Source organism: Hydra viridissima, unplaced genomic scaffold (genome assembly GCF_058129835.1).
Source record: "Hydra viridissima isolate aposymbiotic clone 2 unplaced genomic scaffold, HvirCarnegie_v1 scaffold_11, whole genome shotgun sequence".
NCBI lineage: Eukaryota > Metazoa > Cnidaria > Hydrozoa > Anthoathecata > Hydridae > Hydra > Hydra viridissima.
In genome coordinates, this window is record NW_028324310.1 from 1,841,197 (window position 1) to 1,859,727 (window position 18,531).

General features: G+C 29.5%; 2 protein-coding genes and 1 non-coding gene across 5 annotated transcripts in view; 2 read left to right on the forward strand and 1 right to left on the reverse strand.

Moving 5' to 3' along the window:
• LOC149881646 (uncharacterized) overlaps positions 1-18,531 on the reverse strand; it is a 74,796-nt gene that overhangs the window by 41,460 nt on the left and 14,805 nt on the right. The gene's annotated exons all lie outside the window — the stretch shown is intronic.
• Trnal-uag (transfer RNA leucine (anticodon UAG)) lies at positions 6,140-6,221 on the forward strand. Its single transcript has one exon. It is a non-coding gene; the product is annotated as a tRNA-Leu (tRNA).
• On the forward strand, positions 9,456-12,543 carry LOC145191132 (cytochrome P450 4V2-like). 2 transcript variants are annotated; one of them, XM_090067447.1, is made up of 3 exons: positions 9,463-9,657; positions 10,090-11,218; positions 12,285-12,543. In XM_090067447.1, exons 2-3 carry the CDS (start codon positions 10,276-10,278, stop codon positions 12,377-12,379), a joined length of 1,038 nt encoding a protein of 345 aa, XP_089923573.1. In that variant the 5' UTR covers positions 9,463-9,657; positions 10,090-10,275; the 3' UTR covers positions 12,380-12,543. The 2 variants fall into 2 exon arrangements, with proteins under 2 accessions (XP_089923572.1, XP_089923573.1); XM_090067446.1 differs by having other exon boundaries at positions 9,456-11,218.

The window sequence follows — 18,531 nt, forward strand, 5'->3', positions numbered from 1 at the left end:
ATCTCAGAACCCCTGTGTTCAAAACTCCACACCTCAAAAATGTTAAAAAACAGAGTAAACCAACATACTTATAAAAAAAAACTAAAAAGTTCAAGTATTGAAAATATTAAAACATACTTTGAAACTAAAGATGGGTCAGAGATTGTTAAAACCATTTTGTAAAGAGGTATACTTAGGATTGCAACTCTTTAAAATTAAGAAAGATTCATGTTGCCAAATTCTAAGCATCTGCGTATCGTTATCGAAATATCGAAACTAACCGATATTTTTTACGATAATGGGTTTCAATATGAATTGGTATGATCCATTGTTTCGATATGATTCCGATAAAATATCGTTTGGGTTTCGATATGCACAATATCATTATCGCTTTTAGCGATAAATATCGCATAATTTATTGTTAAAAAATCTATAACGATATTTTTTAAACTCCATATGATTCGATACGTTCCGATAAAATATCGTTTGGTTTTCGAAACTTTTCGATATTTTACAATAGTTTCTATTAGATATAACTAAATGTTAAGTTAAATTCTTTTGCAATATATTTTCTTAATTTATTGATTAAAATATTGATAAAAATTAAAAATCGCCTATTTTTTAACGTCATTTTTTAGATTAAGTTGTTAAAAACTGCTCAGGAGGTTAGGAGGACAATTCAACTGTTTATTTTTTTTTTAAAATAAACAGTTGGGTTTTTTTTTAATACAGTTAGGTTGTTTTTTTTTAATTTTTTAAAACAATTGGGTTTTTTTTTTTTAATTTTTTTAAATAAACAGTTGAAAAAAAAAAAACACTCCTAAAAATTTTTAATTCTTTAAAAAAGAAAAAGTTTTTTTTTCTTTAAATAGTTATAACAGTTGTGGTTAATTCAATTAAAACTCAAGAAGGTCCACGTTTTTAAATAATAATAAATACTTACAATGTAATTAAAATATCGTCTTGCTGAAATGTTGCCCCTAAGTGTAACGAATGGAAACTTCGGTTTCGGTTTTCGGCATCGGTTTCGGCCGAAACCGAATCCGAAACTTCTGTTTCAACAACCTTTTACTTTTTCTGTTTCGTCCAAATTTTTGGTTCAAACCACTACTCAGTGGGCCAGAATTCACTAAAAACTCGTTATATAAAAAAGAGCCATTTTTGCACTGTTTACGAATTTGAGGATTGCGGTTTCAACGGTGACATTAGTTTAAGTTCTTGCTTACTATGCATACCTAAATTGCTTAGCAACATTTTATTTACCAAAATTAAGATTAACTGCACAATAGAAATAACTTTTAAAATATTTATCGTATTTCCCCCCTAATTACCAGATTAAGTATTTTTCACACTATGAATGTAGTTCCACTGTTGAAACTTTTATTTGGTTGATAGGGCCACCTGAAATGCCAAGCAACCATTAATTTTGCATAGTTCCTAGCTTAAGTTACTTTCTTAAAGCAAAGAAAATTTAAACAAGACTAATATTAATGTGGCAGATTGAAAACTATTTTATGTATTTGAAAGATTAAATAAATAGCCTATTACTAATTTTAGGTGTTTTTATACAGTTCATGGGCTCAATTTTATATTTCTTGAAACTACCTACTCCATATAAAAAAAAGAACTTAAACCTTTTTGTGTATATAATAATAAAAAAGCTGTGGTTAAAAATTCTTTTTTACGTTTTTCACAAAAAACAATTTTCTTAAATATTCAAGAGGGTATCGATTATGATGTAACAGAAAATAAAAGTGGTTTTAAAAGTTGTATCACTTCTGGATCGAATGGTTTCTTTTTGCTTCAACTTTTTTTTCTATAACTACTGATAAGTAGATCTGAGGAACAAAGAAGCCTTCTTAAAACAACCATGTTAGTTTTTTTTCAGGAACATTTGCGTGAAAAATGCTCTCGAAATTTCTTAAAATTATTTTTGCGTGATTTTTGAACTTCTTCAGAAACCAATCCAGCAGGTAATGAAAGTTGTTGTACAACTTCATCTCCATGTGATAAAATACGATGTAAACTTTGTGGCATACATAACATGAATAGATTTCTACATATCTATTTGCAACATTTACACAATACACTTAAAAAGCAACTGGATCAATTTGCAATCCTGAGGATAATGTTTGTAACACAACATAAATCATTTTCATTAAGCATAAATCAAATCTATTAATGCTAGATACTATTTAAGCATTCTCAAATAACCTTCTCCCAGTATTTCTATCATTCGATGTACCTGAACCACCCGACTTAGGGACATCAATAACAAATATAAGTTCTTTTATTTGTCGAAGATGCTTAATGAAAGTACACAAATTATTTTTTGCAGTTAAATTCATGCCATTTACAACTGCATCCAAAATATTAGGATAAGCCAACTTCAAGTTTTCTTGTGTTATATGTAGTGATGTGCCGGAACCAGTTTATGCCGAGTCTCCGATTCCGGGTACCCGGCTGAAAAACCGGGTCCGATTCCGGGTACCCGGCACCGAGTCCATTTTTTTAAAAGTTGGAATACAAACCTGTGAAATCTCTAGCGATGAACTATTCACACAAAATACGCTTTTTGATATCATACGTTTTCGATTATTTTATATAAAACGATAATTTTTTTAACAATACGCTCGAAATGCGCTACAAATGAAAAGCGCTATCAGCATTCGAAAGAAGAAAAATTATCTTGTGTTCTAACAGAATAAAAAGAAGCTATTAAATATTTTTTAACCCCATTCATTTTATTCGTATTCTCAAATTATTTTATTTAGCGTTACAGTTTTTGTATTCGTATAAATTTTTTTGCAAAAATATATTAAAAAATATTTTAAGTGAGATTGTTTTAAGTTAATAGAGCTTTGTGGTTATCAACTACATAACGCTCTTAGAATTATATCAAGAAGTTTATTGGTTGAAGTTTATTGGTAGAAACTAAAAGAAAAATCATTTTAAGATAAAAAAGAAGATACCCGGTGCCGGGTACTGCAACAAGTGGCCGATACCGGGTACCCGGTAAAACAGCCGATTTGCCGGGTCCCCGGGTCCGAACCGGGTACCCGGCACATCTCTAGTTATATGCAAATATAACACAAGAAAATATATATATATATATATATATATATATATATATATATATATGTATATATAAATATATATATATATATTTTATATATATATATATATAAATAAATATATATATATATATATATATATATATATATATATATATATATATATATATATATATATATATATATATATATATATATATATATATATATATCATATCATATCATATTTTATCATAAAAATACTTTTGATTGGTTTTCGAAAACGATAAGTTTTGTTAATTGCTTCCTAAGCTTTTTTCGAGTTATTTTGGCAGTTTGTTTTTTACCCAAGTGATAAAAACGTATTTTTGCATAGTTTTCTGAAATAAGTTTCATCAGTGCAAATAAATGGTTATCAGTTATAGCTGAGTCAAACATATGAGAAGTTTGTTTTTTAAATATTTTCGAATAATCAACTGATCTCAAAACAGCACTAGAAATGATATTTGAATTTCTATTTCATTTGGAAGGTGGCCATTTATTGAGGCAAGCAACCATTGGAAACATCTTTCAGTTTCTTTGCATACGATAGCAATACTTTTGGTAGGTTTAGTTAAACCTGTCTTTGAATTTTAAAAAACTGGTATGTTCGAAATGATAAGAAAGTACTAATGCATTTCACCATTTAATGCAGATGGTTTATTGTAAATTTACGTATCATACGTTTTTTGATAAGATACCTAATGTTAATAAAGTTTGATAAAATACAAAATATATGTTATCAAAAAATCCCCTCAACAATTCGTTTTGAATAACAAGTCAAAAACAATTGACTCAATAATTGAGAGCTGGAATATTACAAAGAATAATATAAGTAAAATAACATATATTAAAAAATCATATTTTTTATTTAATATTTTTATTAAATTTAAACTTTATCCATTAATTACATATATTTATTAAATAATCCTAGAAGGAACCCCTGAGTTGTGTGTACTCACAGCACTCAGCAATAGCTCATGCAGCATGTAAGCGAAAATCTCAATGAATGGGACAGTTTTTGCAAAATGCTTTTTAAACGTAGATTAAATTGTTTAATATATATATTTAAATATGTTTGATAACCACCGACTCTTGCTCAATGGTATATTAAAACAAAAAAATTGGATTTGCATTTGTTTATTGGTAAAAAGAGAGTTTTATTGGAGCATGACATTTGTCCCGTTCATTAAGTATGTCTCATTGAATGGGACAAGCATAAAAGAATTAAAAATAAACGTATTTAATTCAATCATTTTTCAAATTAGTTTATTAATTGTAAATGCAGTTAAATATAATATACATACATAAAGACCACACAAAAAATATTTTTAACTTTAAACATTTTAACTCTAATTAAATTTCAATCAAAGTAGAACTTTCTCATTTTAGAATATTACATTTAGTTATTTTTATTTAAGTAAAATATTGCAGTATAAAAGTGTGTAAATAATACTCATTACCCATGGGGATAAAAGTAAGGGACTGCAGCATCCCTCTGCTGAGCTGTAAATAATACTTTATTAAATTCATTCAATAGGTAGTACTTTGTCCCATTCAATATTCGCATCACTTTATCCAAAAATGAATAGTCACACCAAAAATACCATTAATTAAGTTTGAATGTTTTACTCACTGTAGTGCTAGAGACTGCTATCTATTTAAGCATGGAATTTTATTTTCCAAAATTTCAAAAATTGCTGCAAAATCAGAAAAAAAAAATTTTTTTAAAGTTACTTTGTACATTCGAAGACACAATAACATCCATTGTCATTACGGTCATAGAGCAATAGGATGGATGAGTCGATCAGTTGAATTCTTGTTTCTACCACTTTTTGTTACTGGAATTTGAATATCCTTACATCTATGCTTCTATAAGAATCTGAGTTTGTCCCATTCAGTAATCGTCCCATTCATTAAGGTTCTCCCCTACATATCTGGCATCTTGCTACAAAAATTGAAAATATAAAATTTGTCAAAATTGTAAGTAGACACCACTGCCGCTTACCATACAGTTATGTTATCAACCTTCAAGCACACTGCATTGGGTAACTAAGAACTAAAAGGTACATAGATTATGCATAAATATTATTTAATCGTAAATTGCACTTAAAAAGTGTATCGAATATTTCGTACCTTAATATTTAAATAATTTATTTGTCTGATTTTTTTAGAAATCATTTCATATCTTTAAAATTTTTAAAACTTTATTTCATAGTCTAGTTTTTCTTTGAAAACTATTTATTTTCTTTCATATTTCTGTAAAAAGCCTTAAAAAATGTACATCAATCACCGCTAAGAGCTCCGATCGCCGCCATCTTGGGAGGCCAATATTGGCTTCAAATTTTTTTGAAAAAGACAATAGAATACGCTATCAAGTTATATTTTGAGATCAGTGAACTTCAATCATTCGTTAGACGAAAATTTGTTACGCAAGTCTTACAAAATATTTTCGCATTCTTTTGAATAACTTCGAATTTCCCTAAAATATCTTCATATTAAATCCCAAAAATTCTAAAAGATCTTTAACAAATATTAGATACGCTTTTAAATAAATCAATACGACTTTAAGCTATGTGGCCATTGCCACAATGGCCACCCCTTAGATCCGCGCCTGTTATGTTACTTAGTTAATTAAACAAGATTAAGTCAAAAAACTTCTAAATGAAAAATTAGTAAAGAGGATTTAAATTTACAATCACAGTCGCACTTCACTTAAAGAATCAGCCTCCAACAGGCTGCATTTGCCTTTCATTACACTGAAACCACTGATCTCTATAATAACTGGATAGCGTAACTCCGAGCAAAACTTCTAATTTTTTGACACCAAAATCGCCATATTGGAAAGCCCCAAAAATTTAAATCCCGTAAGCTTTAAGTTCTGCTTTTCGACTAATCGCTTTAAATACACAGTAGCAGTTTTCAGCGTTCTGGGGCTTTGCAATATGGCGATTTTGGCGTCAATTTTGATATTAGAGATGCACTATCCAGTTATTATATAGATAAGTGAATGAAAAAAATAATTCCATTTATTTATAATTATAACAAAAACATCACTTAGACTGTAAGGCAGGATGGCCGAGTGGTCTAAGGCGCTGGTTTTAGGCATCAGTCACTTCGGTGGCGCGGGTTCGAATCCCGTTCCTGTCATTATCTTGATTCAGCCAACAGTATTTTTTTTAGCTCAATTTTTTTTTGTTTTTTTGTGACAAATACTGTATTTCATGTGGTTTAGCTTATTCGCTGGGCCCTCGAAAGAACGAGGACCGATTAACTCTGTACTAACTTAATCTGACTGGCCTCTAGAGCCCAATTCCTTTAATAGGAGTCCAATGAGCAATATTTGTTAAGCATCTGCGTATTGAAACTTTTCTTATTACGACACGATATGATAAGATACCGGAGCGTATCGTAAGTTTTTTTATATAACGATAAGATCGTACTCAAAAAATTTGCACGATAAAGTTTCGATATTTATCGGTTCATTACGATATTTATCGTAACTGACCGATAAATATCGCAACTCATATCGTAAAAACGATAACGATACTTATCGATTCACTATGATATTTTTTACTTTTTCCGATGAAATAATAGTTTTTTTAAAAACCTAAATAACTGTAATAAAATTACTGACAAATGCACTATTTAGTATATATATATATATATATATATATATATATATATATATATATATATATATATATATATATATATATATATATATATATATATATATATATATATATATATATATATATGTATATATATTTAATATATGAACTTCAATAAATACGAATTCTCTCAATACTAATTTTTTATTTTATCTAAGAAATTTTCGCTAGATTATTGATACTAGCATCTTCAGCTTTAATTACAAATATTTGTAAATATTCATGAAAAAAAAGTTATAATGAAAAATTGAGAATAACTTATATATATACATATATATATATATATATATATATATATATATATATATATATATATATATATATATATATATATATATATATATATATATATATATATATATATATATATATATATATATATATATACAGTATTGGACAAAACATTTGCAACCAACATCGAACAATGCTAAAAAGTGTTCCTAATTTTACATGTCTTAAAAACGAAACGAACTATACTACCACAGCAAACAGTTCAGGAGTCTGGAGTCATAGCATGCCATGACATGAGCAATCAGCTGACAGGTGACAGCACACAGGCAGAATTTCGTTGACAAGTGCCATTTTGTAGCGGACAAAACAAGTGCAACTTTTTTGGTTTGTTTCATTTTCTTAAGTCTAGTCCGTGTCAACGTAACGGAAGTTTTTTAATAATTAAAGGAAGTATCCAGAAGTTTCCAGAAGCATGCAGAAGCTTCCAAAAGTTTCCAGAAGAAGCATCTAGCATCCAGAAATATTTATTATTTTTATGACTTCAAGTGCAAAAATGGCTCCCGACAGTCTTGGATTGGAACTAAGAAAGAAAATTATTGGCGATTACGTAAGTGGAATGTCACAAAAAAGTATTTGTGATAAATATCGCGTGAAAAAATGGACCGTATCAAGACTATGTTCCGAATATCGTTCTACGGGGAAGTTGGCAGCAGATAAAAAAGGTGGAAGACCGCGTTCCACCACTTCTAGAGAGGATTCTTTAATCGTCAGATCCGTCAAGAAGGATCCCTGGATATCATCAGTCGAGATACAAAAGCAATTAGAGCTGCCTGTATCGGACCGAACCATCAGACGACGTGCTGTTGAAGCCGGATTGTTTTCTCGACGCCCTGCAAAGAAACCGCTGATTTTACTAAAAAACTAGAAGAAAAGACTCCTGTTTGCTACATCTCATATTGACTGGAATGTGCAGAAATGGCGAACTGTCCTGTTCAGTAATGAATCGAAGTTCAACATCATTGGGAGCGATGGCATTTGCCGTGTACGTCGACCGGCCGGAAAACGCCTCGATTTACGTTACTGCCATAAGACCGTGAAGCATGGTGGAGGCAATCTAATGGTCTGGGGGTGTTTTTCTGTAACGGTCTAGGTCCAATACATCGAAACGATGGAATAATGGACCGTTTCATGTATAAAAATATCCTGAAAGATGTTATGTAAAATGGGTTTTTCAGCGAGACAACGATCCGAAACACACTGCAAAAGTAGTCAAGCAGTGGTTTCAAGACAATCACCTATCGGCGATGGATTGGCCGCCTCAATCTCCGGATCTCAACCCTATCGAGAATCTGTGGGAGATCGTCAACCGCAGAATTAATCGTGAAGGTGTTCGTAATAAGGATCAACTGTTTAAACAAATCCAAAAGGCCTGGGCAGCGATTCCACAAAGTTTCAATGATCACCTGATCGAATCTGTGCCTCGAAGATGCAAGGCTGTGATCGACAACAAAGGATTCGCCACGAAATATTGATAGCGAAATACAGCTTGGTCAACATTTTGTCGAGTTGCACTTGTTTTGTCCAGAAGGAAATCAACTTTTTTTAATACTTTTGATTAATTTATTAATTTTCGTGTACAAATAATGAACTTTGTGATGAATAAAACTTGAAGAACTTTGTCTCCAAACAGTTACATAGTTATTTCTCTAAATTGAAAAAATGCAGCACTTTTATATAAAGAAACTAAATTAGCATTATTTGGTTGCAAATGTTTTGTCCAATACTGTATATATATATATATATATATAATCATATATATTCGCTTGAGTAAGATTCAACTTTTGTTCGGGTTGTAAAAATAAACCTGATTTATTCTAGTGTGATAGATAGTTGTTGAAAAAAGTTTAAACTGAACACCGTTTTAAAAGCGAGTGTTATTAAAACTCAGTTTTGTTAGTGTGAATGGCGTATCAGTCTGATTTATAACTTCGTTGCTTTAAGAAAGTCACTTGAGCTAGGAAATATGCAAAATTAATGGTTGCTTGGCATTTCAGGTGGCCCTATCAACCAAATAAAAGTTTCAACAGTGCCACTACATTCGTTGTGTGAAAAATACTTAATCTTGTAATTAGGAGGGAAACACGATAAATTTTAAAATTCTATTGTGCAGTTAATCTTAATTTTGGTAAACAAAATGTTGCTAAGCATTTTAGGTATGCATAGTAAGCAAGAACTTAAACTAATAGGCCGGGTGAATAAAAATGAGCAATTGCTTTTATTCAGTAATTGGTCAGCTTTACGTGAATAAAAACTTGAAGAACTTTACTTAAGTTTTTATTCACGTAAAATTGACCAATTACTGAGAAAATTTCTTACCTTAATGTGAACAAAAATATGAGGAAAATTGTTGAAGTTTTTATTCATGTAAAGCTGACCAATTACTGAGTAAAAGCAATTGCTCATTTTTATTCACCCGACCTACTAATTCATATCGAAACTCTTTATCGTAAAAATTATCGTTTAGTTTCGATATTTCAATAACGGTACACAGATGCTTACATAAAACCTTTCAGGAAGTTCAGGGGGCAGACATGGGAAGGGAATAAAAAGGACTAGAAGGGGGAGGGGGAGGGGGAGGGGTAGTAAAGCAAGACAGGACATAAATTCGGATCCGTCAAAAGGTTAAGTTTTGTTTAGTAAATATATAAAAATTCTTCATTGATGAAAAATATTTTGTAAACTTCAGCTTTCGACTTTTACTCCGATATAAGTTTAACAAAGTTGCATGGTTCATTATGATATTTACTCTATTAGTGTTTTTTTTACTTTTGTTAACTTTATACTTGATATGGATTTATTGGGTAAGATCCTATAACTTGAAATTTGCATCTTGCCCTTTAACATTACCTCTGTTTGGTTGTGCATTATTTTTAAAGAGTGAAAGTCATGAGCTCCTTAAGCAACTGCGTAAATTTAGTTTAAAATTTGGATCTACTTTCTGTTTATGGATTGGGCCTAAACCATTTTTAATGACAGGTGAAATTGAGCACATACAAACAGTGCTACGAAGTCAAAAACTAATCACTAAAAGCTCATCATATTACTTTCTTCAGGAATGGCTGGGAACTGGTCTTTTAACAAGCAATGGAGCTAAATGGAAATCCAGAAGACAAATTATTACAAAAGCTTTCCATTTTTCTGTTATTAATGGATATGTAGATAGTTTTTATCAGAATGCAGTTGCTCTAAGCAATCATTTTAAAAATCATTCTGGCATTCCTATTAATATACAAGCAGTGATGAGTTTATTTACTCTTGATATTATCTGTGAAACAGCAATGGGTGTTAAGTTGAACTCACTAAAAAATCTTAACTGTGACTATGTAAATGCAGTGGAAGAGGTCAAAACTCTACTAATTGAACGCCAGAAAAGCCCTTGGTTTTGGAATAAGTTTATTTATAAGCTATTTCCATCTGGTCAAAGATTCTATGCAAGTCTTAAAGTTTTACATGCTTTCACAGTTAAAATTGTAAATGAAAAAATTAAAAATCGTTCTGTCTGTTCAAACAAAAAATCTTTTTTAGATCTTTTGCTAGATGCTTATGATCAAGGCAAAATTGATATTGAAGGTATTCAAGAGGAAGTTGATACATTCATGTTTGCAGGACATGATACAACTGCTGCTGCATTGAGTTATATATTTTTAATGCTAGGCACTCATCCAAAAGTACAGAAAAAATTGCACGAAGAAATAGATACATATACTAGACAGACAATTTCTTCTGAAGAGCTGAGAGAAAAACTAGGAAAAATGGAGTACTTGGACTGTGTAATCAAGGAATCTCTTAGGCTTCATCCTCCTGTATCAATTTTTGGGCGTTTCTTGGAAGAAAATACTTCATTTAGCAATTACTCAGTAAGTAAAGGTGCTGAGGTTATTGTGATACCAGAAATTTTGCACACCTGTCCTGAGTATTGGGAAGACCCCTCATCCTTTATACCTGAGAGATTTTCTAAAGTTGATTTTGCTTTTCGTCAACCATTTCTATATATACCATTTTCAGCCGGTCCCAGGAATTGTATTGGTCAAAAATTTGCGCTGATGGAAATGAAAGTTGCTGTATTTGAGGTTATGTCTAAATTCATTGTTACTGCGATTGAACAAAGGTTGAGGCCGATGGGAACATTTATTCAAAGATTTGAAACTGGAGTTTGGATGCTGTTTGAGGAGCGAGAAAAAGGTAACCTATTTATAAAGATTTATCTCTTTTTTTAGCTATTAAATTTTTTAAATATCTGTTTTAAAAAACTATAGTGTAAATTTACGACTAAAATTCAGTCACTAAAGCTTTGAAAATCATATCTCAGGAATAATAAATAACTTCTTATTTTTTTATTTTTTATTTTTTTTGAATTATGTAGCCAATTATATTTTTAAATTATATCGTAAAAAGAAATGCGAATAAATAAAAAATGCTATACAATGATTTATTTCAAATAATATCTATTTTGATGATATTTCAATACAATCTCATACATTTTGTAGCCTTTTTAAAAGCTACAAATTGAACATTAAAAATTACAAAGACTTAAAGATATATACAAAAATTGCAAGAATTTTTGTATATATTATCCACCCAAATAGTTCAATTATTTTAAAACTTCACAATTTATGCTATTTTTCATTTTCAAAACTTCAGGTGACTCTAAGTCATACTAATATTAATTTCATAATTTCACTTGTTATTTGAAACTTCTATATCACATGTAATTTCATAGGTGGTAATTTACAAAAAATTCTTTAAAGCACAGACCATCCAATCCAACTAAAATAGTGTCTCGTAAATAAAGTGTGTCTTATAAATAAATAGTATCTTATAAATAGTATCCAACTGAATTTTCCAACTAAAATTTCAAAAGCACGGACCATCCAATCCAACTGAAATAGTGTCTTATAAATATATATATGTAAATAGTGTCTTATAAGTATATAAATAAATAAATTATATAAATAAATATGTAAATAGTGTCCAACTGAAGTTACATTATTTAAAAATTTAATTTGTTTTTAAAAAGAAATTTGTTAAGATAAAAATAAAATCTGATTTTAAAAAGTTTCATTTTTGCTATATTCTTATATTTTATTCGATGGCCAAAACTTGGCGTTGTAACTTTAGAATAAAATAAACTGATGTTTTTTTTTTTCTTGTTCTGTAGTTATGTATGTATGTATGTATGTATGTATGTATGTATGTATGTATGTATGTATGTATGTATGTATGTATGTATGTATGTATATTTTTTAAGGACCATCCGAATTATTTTTGCAAAATAGAGAAAAGGTTGCTTTTGAAGGTCTTAGCAATTCGCAGAAGGAAGAGTTTTTAGGAATCAATGTTTAAACGTGTATATGCTGTGTTAATAGATTGTTAATATTAGTTTTTCATTTTATAAAGTTTTTTTTTTTTTACAAGAAAATATATTTTACATGTGCATACCCATAGTTTTTTTAACATAAAAACAATATGTACATTTTTATAAATATAAATAACATGTACTCTTTTTCTTTTTTTTTTTAATACATTTTCAAAAAATAATTTCGATGGTTTTACTTTGAAGTGGGATGTTTTAAATGTTTTCAGAGTATTTCTGATGCTATTCTCAAAAATAATATTCTCTGTTGCAGATCTTAATGCCATCCTTCTTACCTCTTATCTGCAGCATTGTTGCTACTCTTGCTGCTTTTCGAAATATATTTTATCTTAACTTTCCGGCTTTTGTTGCAATTTCTTGGTCAAAATCCGAATTTCGAGCCGAAAAATGTTCAAACATGTTTTTATCAATTTTAATTTTGAGTACGATCTTTCGGCACCAGCGGTACTGACGGGGATTGTCAAAGAAATTATCAAAAAGGTACTTACTTCAGAGAATCTTCGCATATATTAGTTCCTTAAAATTAACAAATCTTTGAGTTCCTATATAAAGGTCAATTTTGACCGAGAGCTGATTATTTCTTTTGCAAATGTAACAGCAGCCTTAACAGTGTTTTGTTATGAAAATCGACAAACTGTGTGTTCCACCCTGAGTTTGGTTTTTACGCAGAGCCTGGCTTGGGGTGTCGAACTCGGGGTACCTACCCCGAGTTCGACACGTATACCCCAAGTATGGATATTGAAAGTTTTTAAAATAATATTTTTTGCGGATATTGAAAGTTTTAAAAGTAATTATCTTTTTGGATTGCTGAATTTTTTTAATAATTTTTTTTTTACGGTTTGATCCGTAATATAAATTAAATGAAATCATTTCTGATTATTAAGGTACAAATTAGACATATTCATAGACATTCAAATAATTATTTTTTTATTATATCTAAAATTATAATATAATAAACTATATTTTAAATCATGAAATATTTTTAAAATCATTATATCTTGTGCATTTGTATTTTGAAGGAGTAAAACTAATTTAAAAACTCGCTACAAAAGAAATTCTAAATATTAATTCGCATTAAAAAGTCACTCACTCCAAGTGAAACATGACCTACCCCGAGTTTCAACGAAAAACCGAACTCGGGGTGAAACATCACCCCAAGCCCGGCTTCGTTTAAAAACAGACTTAGGGTGGAACAACTGTGTCAAATAAATCTGACGACGCAGAATGTAAGACACTGAAAATAGAAGCTTTTTTTCATTTATACTAAAGAAATGAAATCTCAACTGATTTATGATGATTTATGATGATGTCCAATCCACAATTAAAAAAGTTACCCCGGAACAAATTTTTTGGGATTCAGCGGGCGTTCATTTTTCAAAATTTCATCAAAATGATGTTTCACCTTTCTTTAGGGAGTCTAAGAAAACCTGGAATTTATGGCAATTTATTTTTTCGCTATGTTAACGGCTTAGGTCCAAAAATATTTCTCCCGTGTTATTTTCGTTTAAACGCGGGTAACGATTAAAATGACAGTAAATTGAAGTATTCAAAAACCGGCACAATATTTCGTCCAGCCAAAGCTGATAAAAATGTTCAGATATAAACTTTTATCTTTGATAAGAATGCGTCTGACTTTATCATTCCATCCAGTGATTTACCTTCATTTTCTATTACTCTAGTTCTTTGCTTAAATATTCAAATATTTTGTCAATTGTCTCTTTGGAATTGTCTATTTTAAGATTGATTTATGAATTCAGGTATATTCAAACCGGTAAAATACTTTATTGCATTATTATAAATTCTTTTTCAAATATAAAGAGTGCAGGGATTCCGTTTGATGATCCAATTAAAATGTTGCAACTTTTGAAGTATCAATAAGGGACAAAATATCTGAACTTGGCATGTTACGTTTTCATAAATTGATTTAATCACTGGTTCCAAAGCATGGATAATGACCAACATAATGGTTTCTGGATTCTAATTAGATTTCTGGATGTCATCTGAATAAACCATAAGCTTCATTTAAAATATGAAATTGTGTTAAAATCATTTTATACTATTTAAATCAATAAAGTATGCTAAAATATATAAACTTAGCATGGAAGAATCTTATATTTACCATCAGCTTTTACAAGAATGTAAAGGATACTATCAATTCTAATTTCTTTTACGTGAAAAATTACTTTTCTAAAAAATTTATATATTGGTGTTTAAATTTCCCCACTTTTCAATTTTACTTTTGAGTTTCCTTGGTTACTGTCCGTAACATATTTCTCAAAATGGATGCTTTCAATGTGCTTTATCTTGTTTAATTATCGTGGCTCAAGTACTGAAATTTCACTGGCCGTTTTTTCCACTCACATTACTTTTGCTAAAAGTTTGTAGTTTCTAAAAATATTTAAACAGCAATGTTTAAATAAATACTGTTTAAATAAATACCAAGAAAATTCTCTTATATATTATTAACGATATTTAAATGTAATTAATAAATATATATTCTATACTAATATATAATATATTAATATAGAATATATTAATGTATAATATATTAATATAGAACATATTAATGTATAATTTGTTAATATACTATATATTAATGTATAATATATTAACATACAATATATTAATGTAAATAGATTAAAAAAAGGAAAATGCATTTAAATAACAAAAATAAAAAAAGCATTAAAAAAAAAAATACAAATCACAAATAATTTTTGACTAAAAGACTTGTTATAAAAAGTATTTAAAAATTTTAAATGATTTTGTATTTGAAAATTGGCATTAAAGCTCCAACATCTACATGACGTCTTTCAAACAATCTAAAAAAAAAAAAAAAGAAAGAAAGAGTTTCACTGTTAAGTTGTTCTATTTAACATTTCTTATGTTCTTATATTCTGTATTTTAATAAAAAAAAAAAATAAAAAAAAAGAACTGTCAAATAAATCTGAGGATGCAGACTGTAAGGCACTGAAATTATTTAAAATTAGAAGCTTTTTACAAAATCATATCAAACTTTATCAGCTGTTGCTGGAGAAAATATCGTGTTGGGTTTTGTTGTTTTTGTTGTTGGGTTTTGTTGTTGGGTTTTGAAAACTTAAATTTACTATCATTTTAATTGTTACACGCGTTTAAACAAAAATTACACGGGAGAAAGTTTTTTGGACTCAACCCAAAATCATAGCAAAAAAATATGCCATAAATTCCAGGTTTTCTAAGACCCCTCTAAGAAAAGCGAAACGCCATTTTGAATAAATTTTGAAAAATGAACACCTGCAAAATCCCCTGGACATCATCATTAATCATATGTTTGTTATGCGAGGTGTGCGCGAGACTATCCAAGCCAATGCAGAGAAAAGCTCTTGGATGCTATTAACAATGTTAAGGCTGCAATAATTGTTAAACTAGCCATTTTACTCTTAAGAACCTCAACTCGATAAAAATTTTTTTTCAACATCATTTCTAAGTGTACATTTCTAATTTTAAAAAATTGATTATCTGAGTTTTTACTAAAAATGTTTTTTGTTCATTTAGTAACCTTTTGATCTATTTTTTAAATATCTAAACTCAATATTTAAACTACTAAACTACTTAAAGTTTCAATCTTTTAACCAAATACCTTTAAGATTTTATTTTATTTTATTACTTGACTTATTTATTTTTTGATTGTCGTAATCTGTACTTTTCTTTGATCAGTGTTAATATTTCTGATCAAAGATAAGTGATTTTTGATTACTGATTTTCTTCCTCCGTTTCTTGTTTAGTAATGAGACACTATTTCAGGAGCAGAATGCTTCCCGGTAATATTAGCTATGCGGTGTTATTGTCTACCTGTTTAATTGTTGCTATAGTCGACACTAATGTTTTCCAAATGTAATGGTATTACAAATAACTGTTTAAGTGTAATATCAGATACTGATTGCTTTCCGAGTAACTATAGTTATAGTAACTATAGTAATACGTTTTGTTGAGTATTGATTATATTTGGAGGTTTCATGGTTCAAGTATAAATACCCTGATGTCATAGTCGACAGTGATATCTTGAAGTTCAATTACACTACTTGGTGAAATTAATATAAATTTTATGCTACAAAAAGTAATAAAATTACGTGGATAAATCAGCTTTAAGTTTCGCTGTCGTATTGCTGCTTGATTCACAGTAATGAAAGAGATGTTTCGATTTTTTGGCATTACCATAGTTTCTTTGACAATATTACTTTTTACTCTTGAATTTAGTGGATCTCGAGTTTACGCAGATAGAACAGGAGCCTCCGTTATTTGCACGACAGTCCTCGTTCAAAAATGTGCTACGGTTAGCGGCATCACTGTATGCAAATATGTTTCAAGCACAAAATGCGTTGTCAACAATAAAACATAACCAAACTTTGATTGAATTTTTTCCTTTTGATGCTTAACATTTTATTTAATTTGTGATCGTTAGTTGTCGTAAGTGATCAGCGGTAATTAGCAGCGACGGAAAAATTTTTTTTTGTGACTCACGTCATTTATTTTTATTATAAACTAGCATATTAACATAAACTAACATACAATTTAACTCTTTTTCATGCATATTTTTTGTTTTACATTTAGGAAATAAGTGATAAAAATTTTTATCGGAATATTTATTTTATGTGCATAAGTTTGTAAATGTTTTTTCATAGTTAAATAGGTTGTTTATTTTGCTTTTTAAGTGGTGATTTGTAGAGTTTTCCGCGTTTTTGGATATTTATAAGCCTATGTACGCAATTTTGGTCTATTTTTTTCATTCAATATTCGATTCGATTTCTTAGTTGGCTGAGATTTTCAGCTTGCCAATTATTTGCATGCACCAATTTTTTAATTTCAGTTCAAAAATCCTCTATCGGATGCAATTCGGACACTTCAGCAAGGTTTTTTTTTAACTTGGAAGAAATTCGATACTTCGCCAGATAGGTAATTTTTTTTGCACTTTGTTTGAATGGATCAGGCCAGAACGCAATTTCGCCGTTTTTATAAACCTAATTGATATACGCATTCTTATCGAATGCGTGGCCCGAAAGAGCAATGTAGTGCTTTGAGACTCCTTTCTCAGGCAAGGCTATCCAAGCTATTCATTTTGGTTCATATTTTCTTTTTCTTTTGATCTTGACCTCATTAGGCGTTGCATTGGGATCAGAAGTATGATACCCTGCGTTGCTAGAAAAATCGGTGTTGCTTAAAGGAAATTACAACTCGTCGTCAATGATCACAATTTTTTTCCGAGAAAGTGCAACCAATTTTCGACACTTAGGACGCACGGCCACTTTCTAAGCCAATGTTCTTTATGGCGCTTAAGTTTTTTTACGATAACAATACTCGTCTTTTTGTTAATAATTCTGAATATATGCTGCTGGGAAACATTAAATCTCTTGGCCAAGCTACGGTGTGAAATACCATCCTTCTTACCAATCGATTTTTCTTGCAGTCCGACCACTTCCGATCTTTCGTTCTGGTCCTATACTGTTCTCCTTTCGTTGCAGTATATCATACACGGTCGATTTTGGATCATTTTCTATGCGAAAGTGATTAACAACATTTTGTTCTTGTTTGGATTCAATTTCAAAAACGCCTCGTTTTCGGAGTGTAGCTTTTGTTTAAAACGGTTTAAAGAAACATCTTTCTACAGAAAATTCTTTTTATATTTATATATATTATTTTTAGATAAATTTGCAATGCATGATTAACTTTATCTCTTAAAAAAAAAAAAAAAAGATATCAAAAGTGTTTTGTTTTTTTCAATTTTCGGTGACGTAAATTTACATACTTTAAGGAAATAATCAATTTTTAAAGCTGAAGTATTGAGAATTTTAAAACATACTTTAGAACTAAAGATGCTTCAGAGATTGTTAAAACCATTTTGTAAAGGGGTGTACTTAGGATTGCAACTCTTTTAAATTAAGAAAGATTCATTTGTTGGCAAAATTCTCTAATACTAAAAAAATAATTATAAAAAAAATATCATTATGGATTAAACGTTTTTGCTTTTTTTACCAGCAGAAATAACTCGATAAAATTGTTATGTTCAAAAGTATACAAACTTCTTTTAAAACGTTAAGATACTGAGCGAAATGCGCATAAACTGCTTTTGGTTCAATAACCTTTTATA

What these genes read in the sequence shown, in the direction of transcription:
- LOC145191132 (XM_090067446.1), top strand. Translation starts at nt 9,772, where the DNA reads ATGATATTTACTCTATTAGTGTTTTTTTTACTTTTGTTAACTTTATAC. An exon ending in GTTTGAGGAGCGAGAAAAAG is followed by an intron (nt 11,219 to 12,284) that starts GTAACCTATTTA and finishes ATATTTTTTAAG; the next exon opens with GACCATCCGAATTATTTTTG.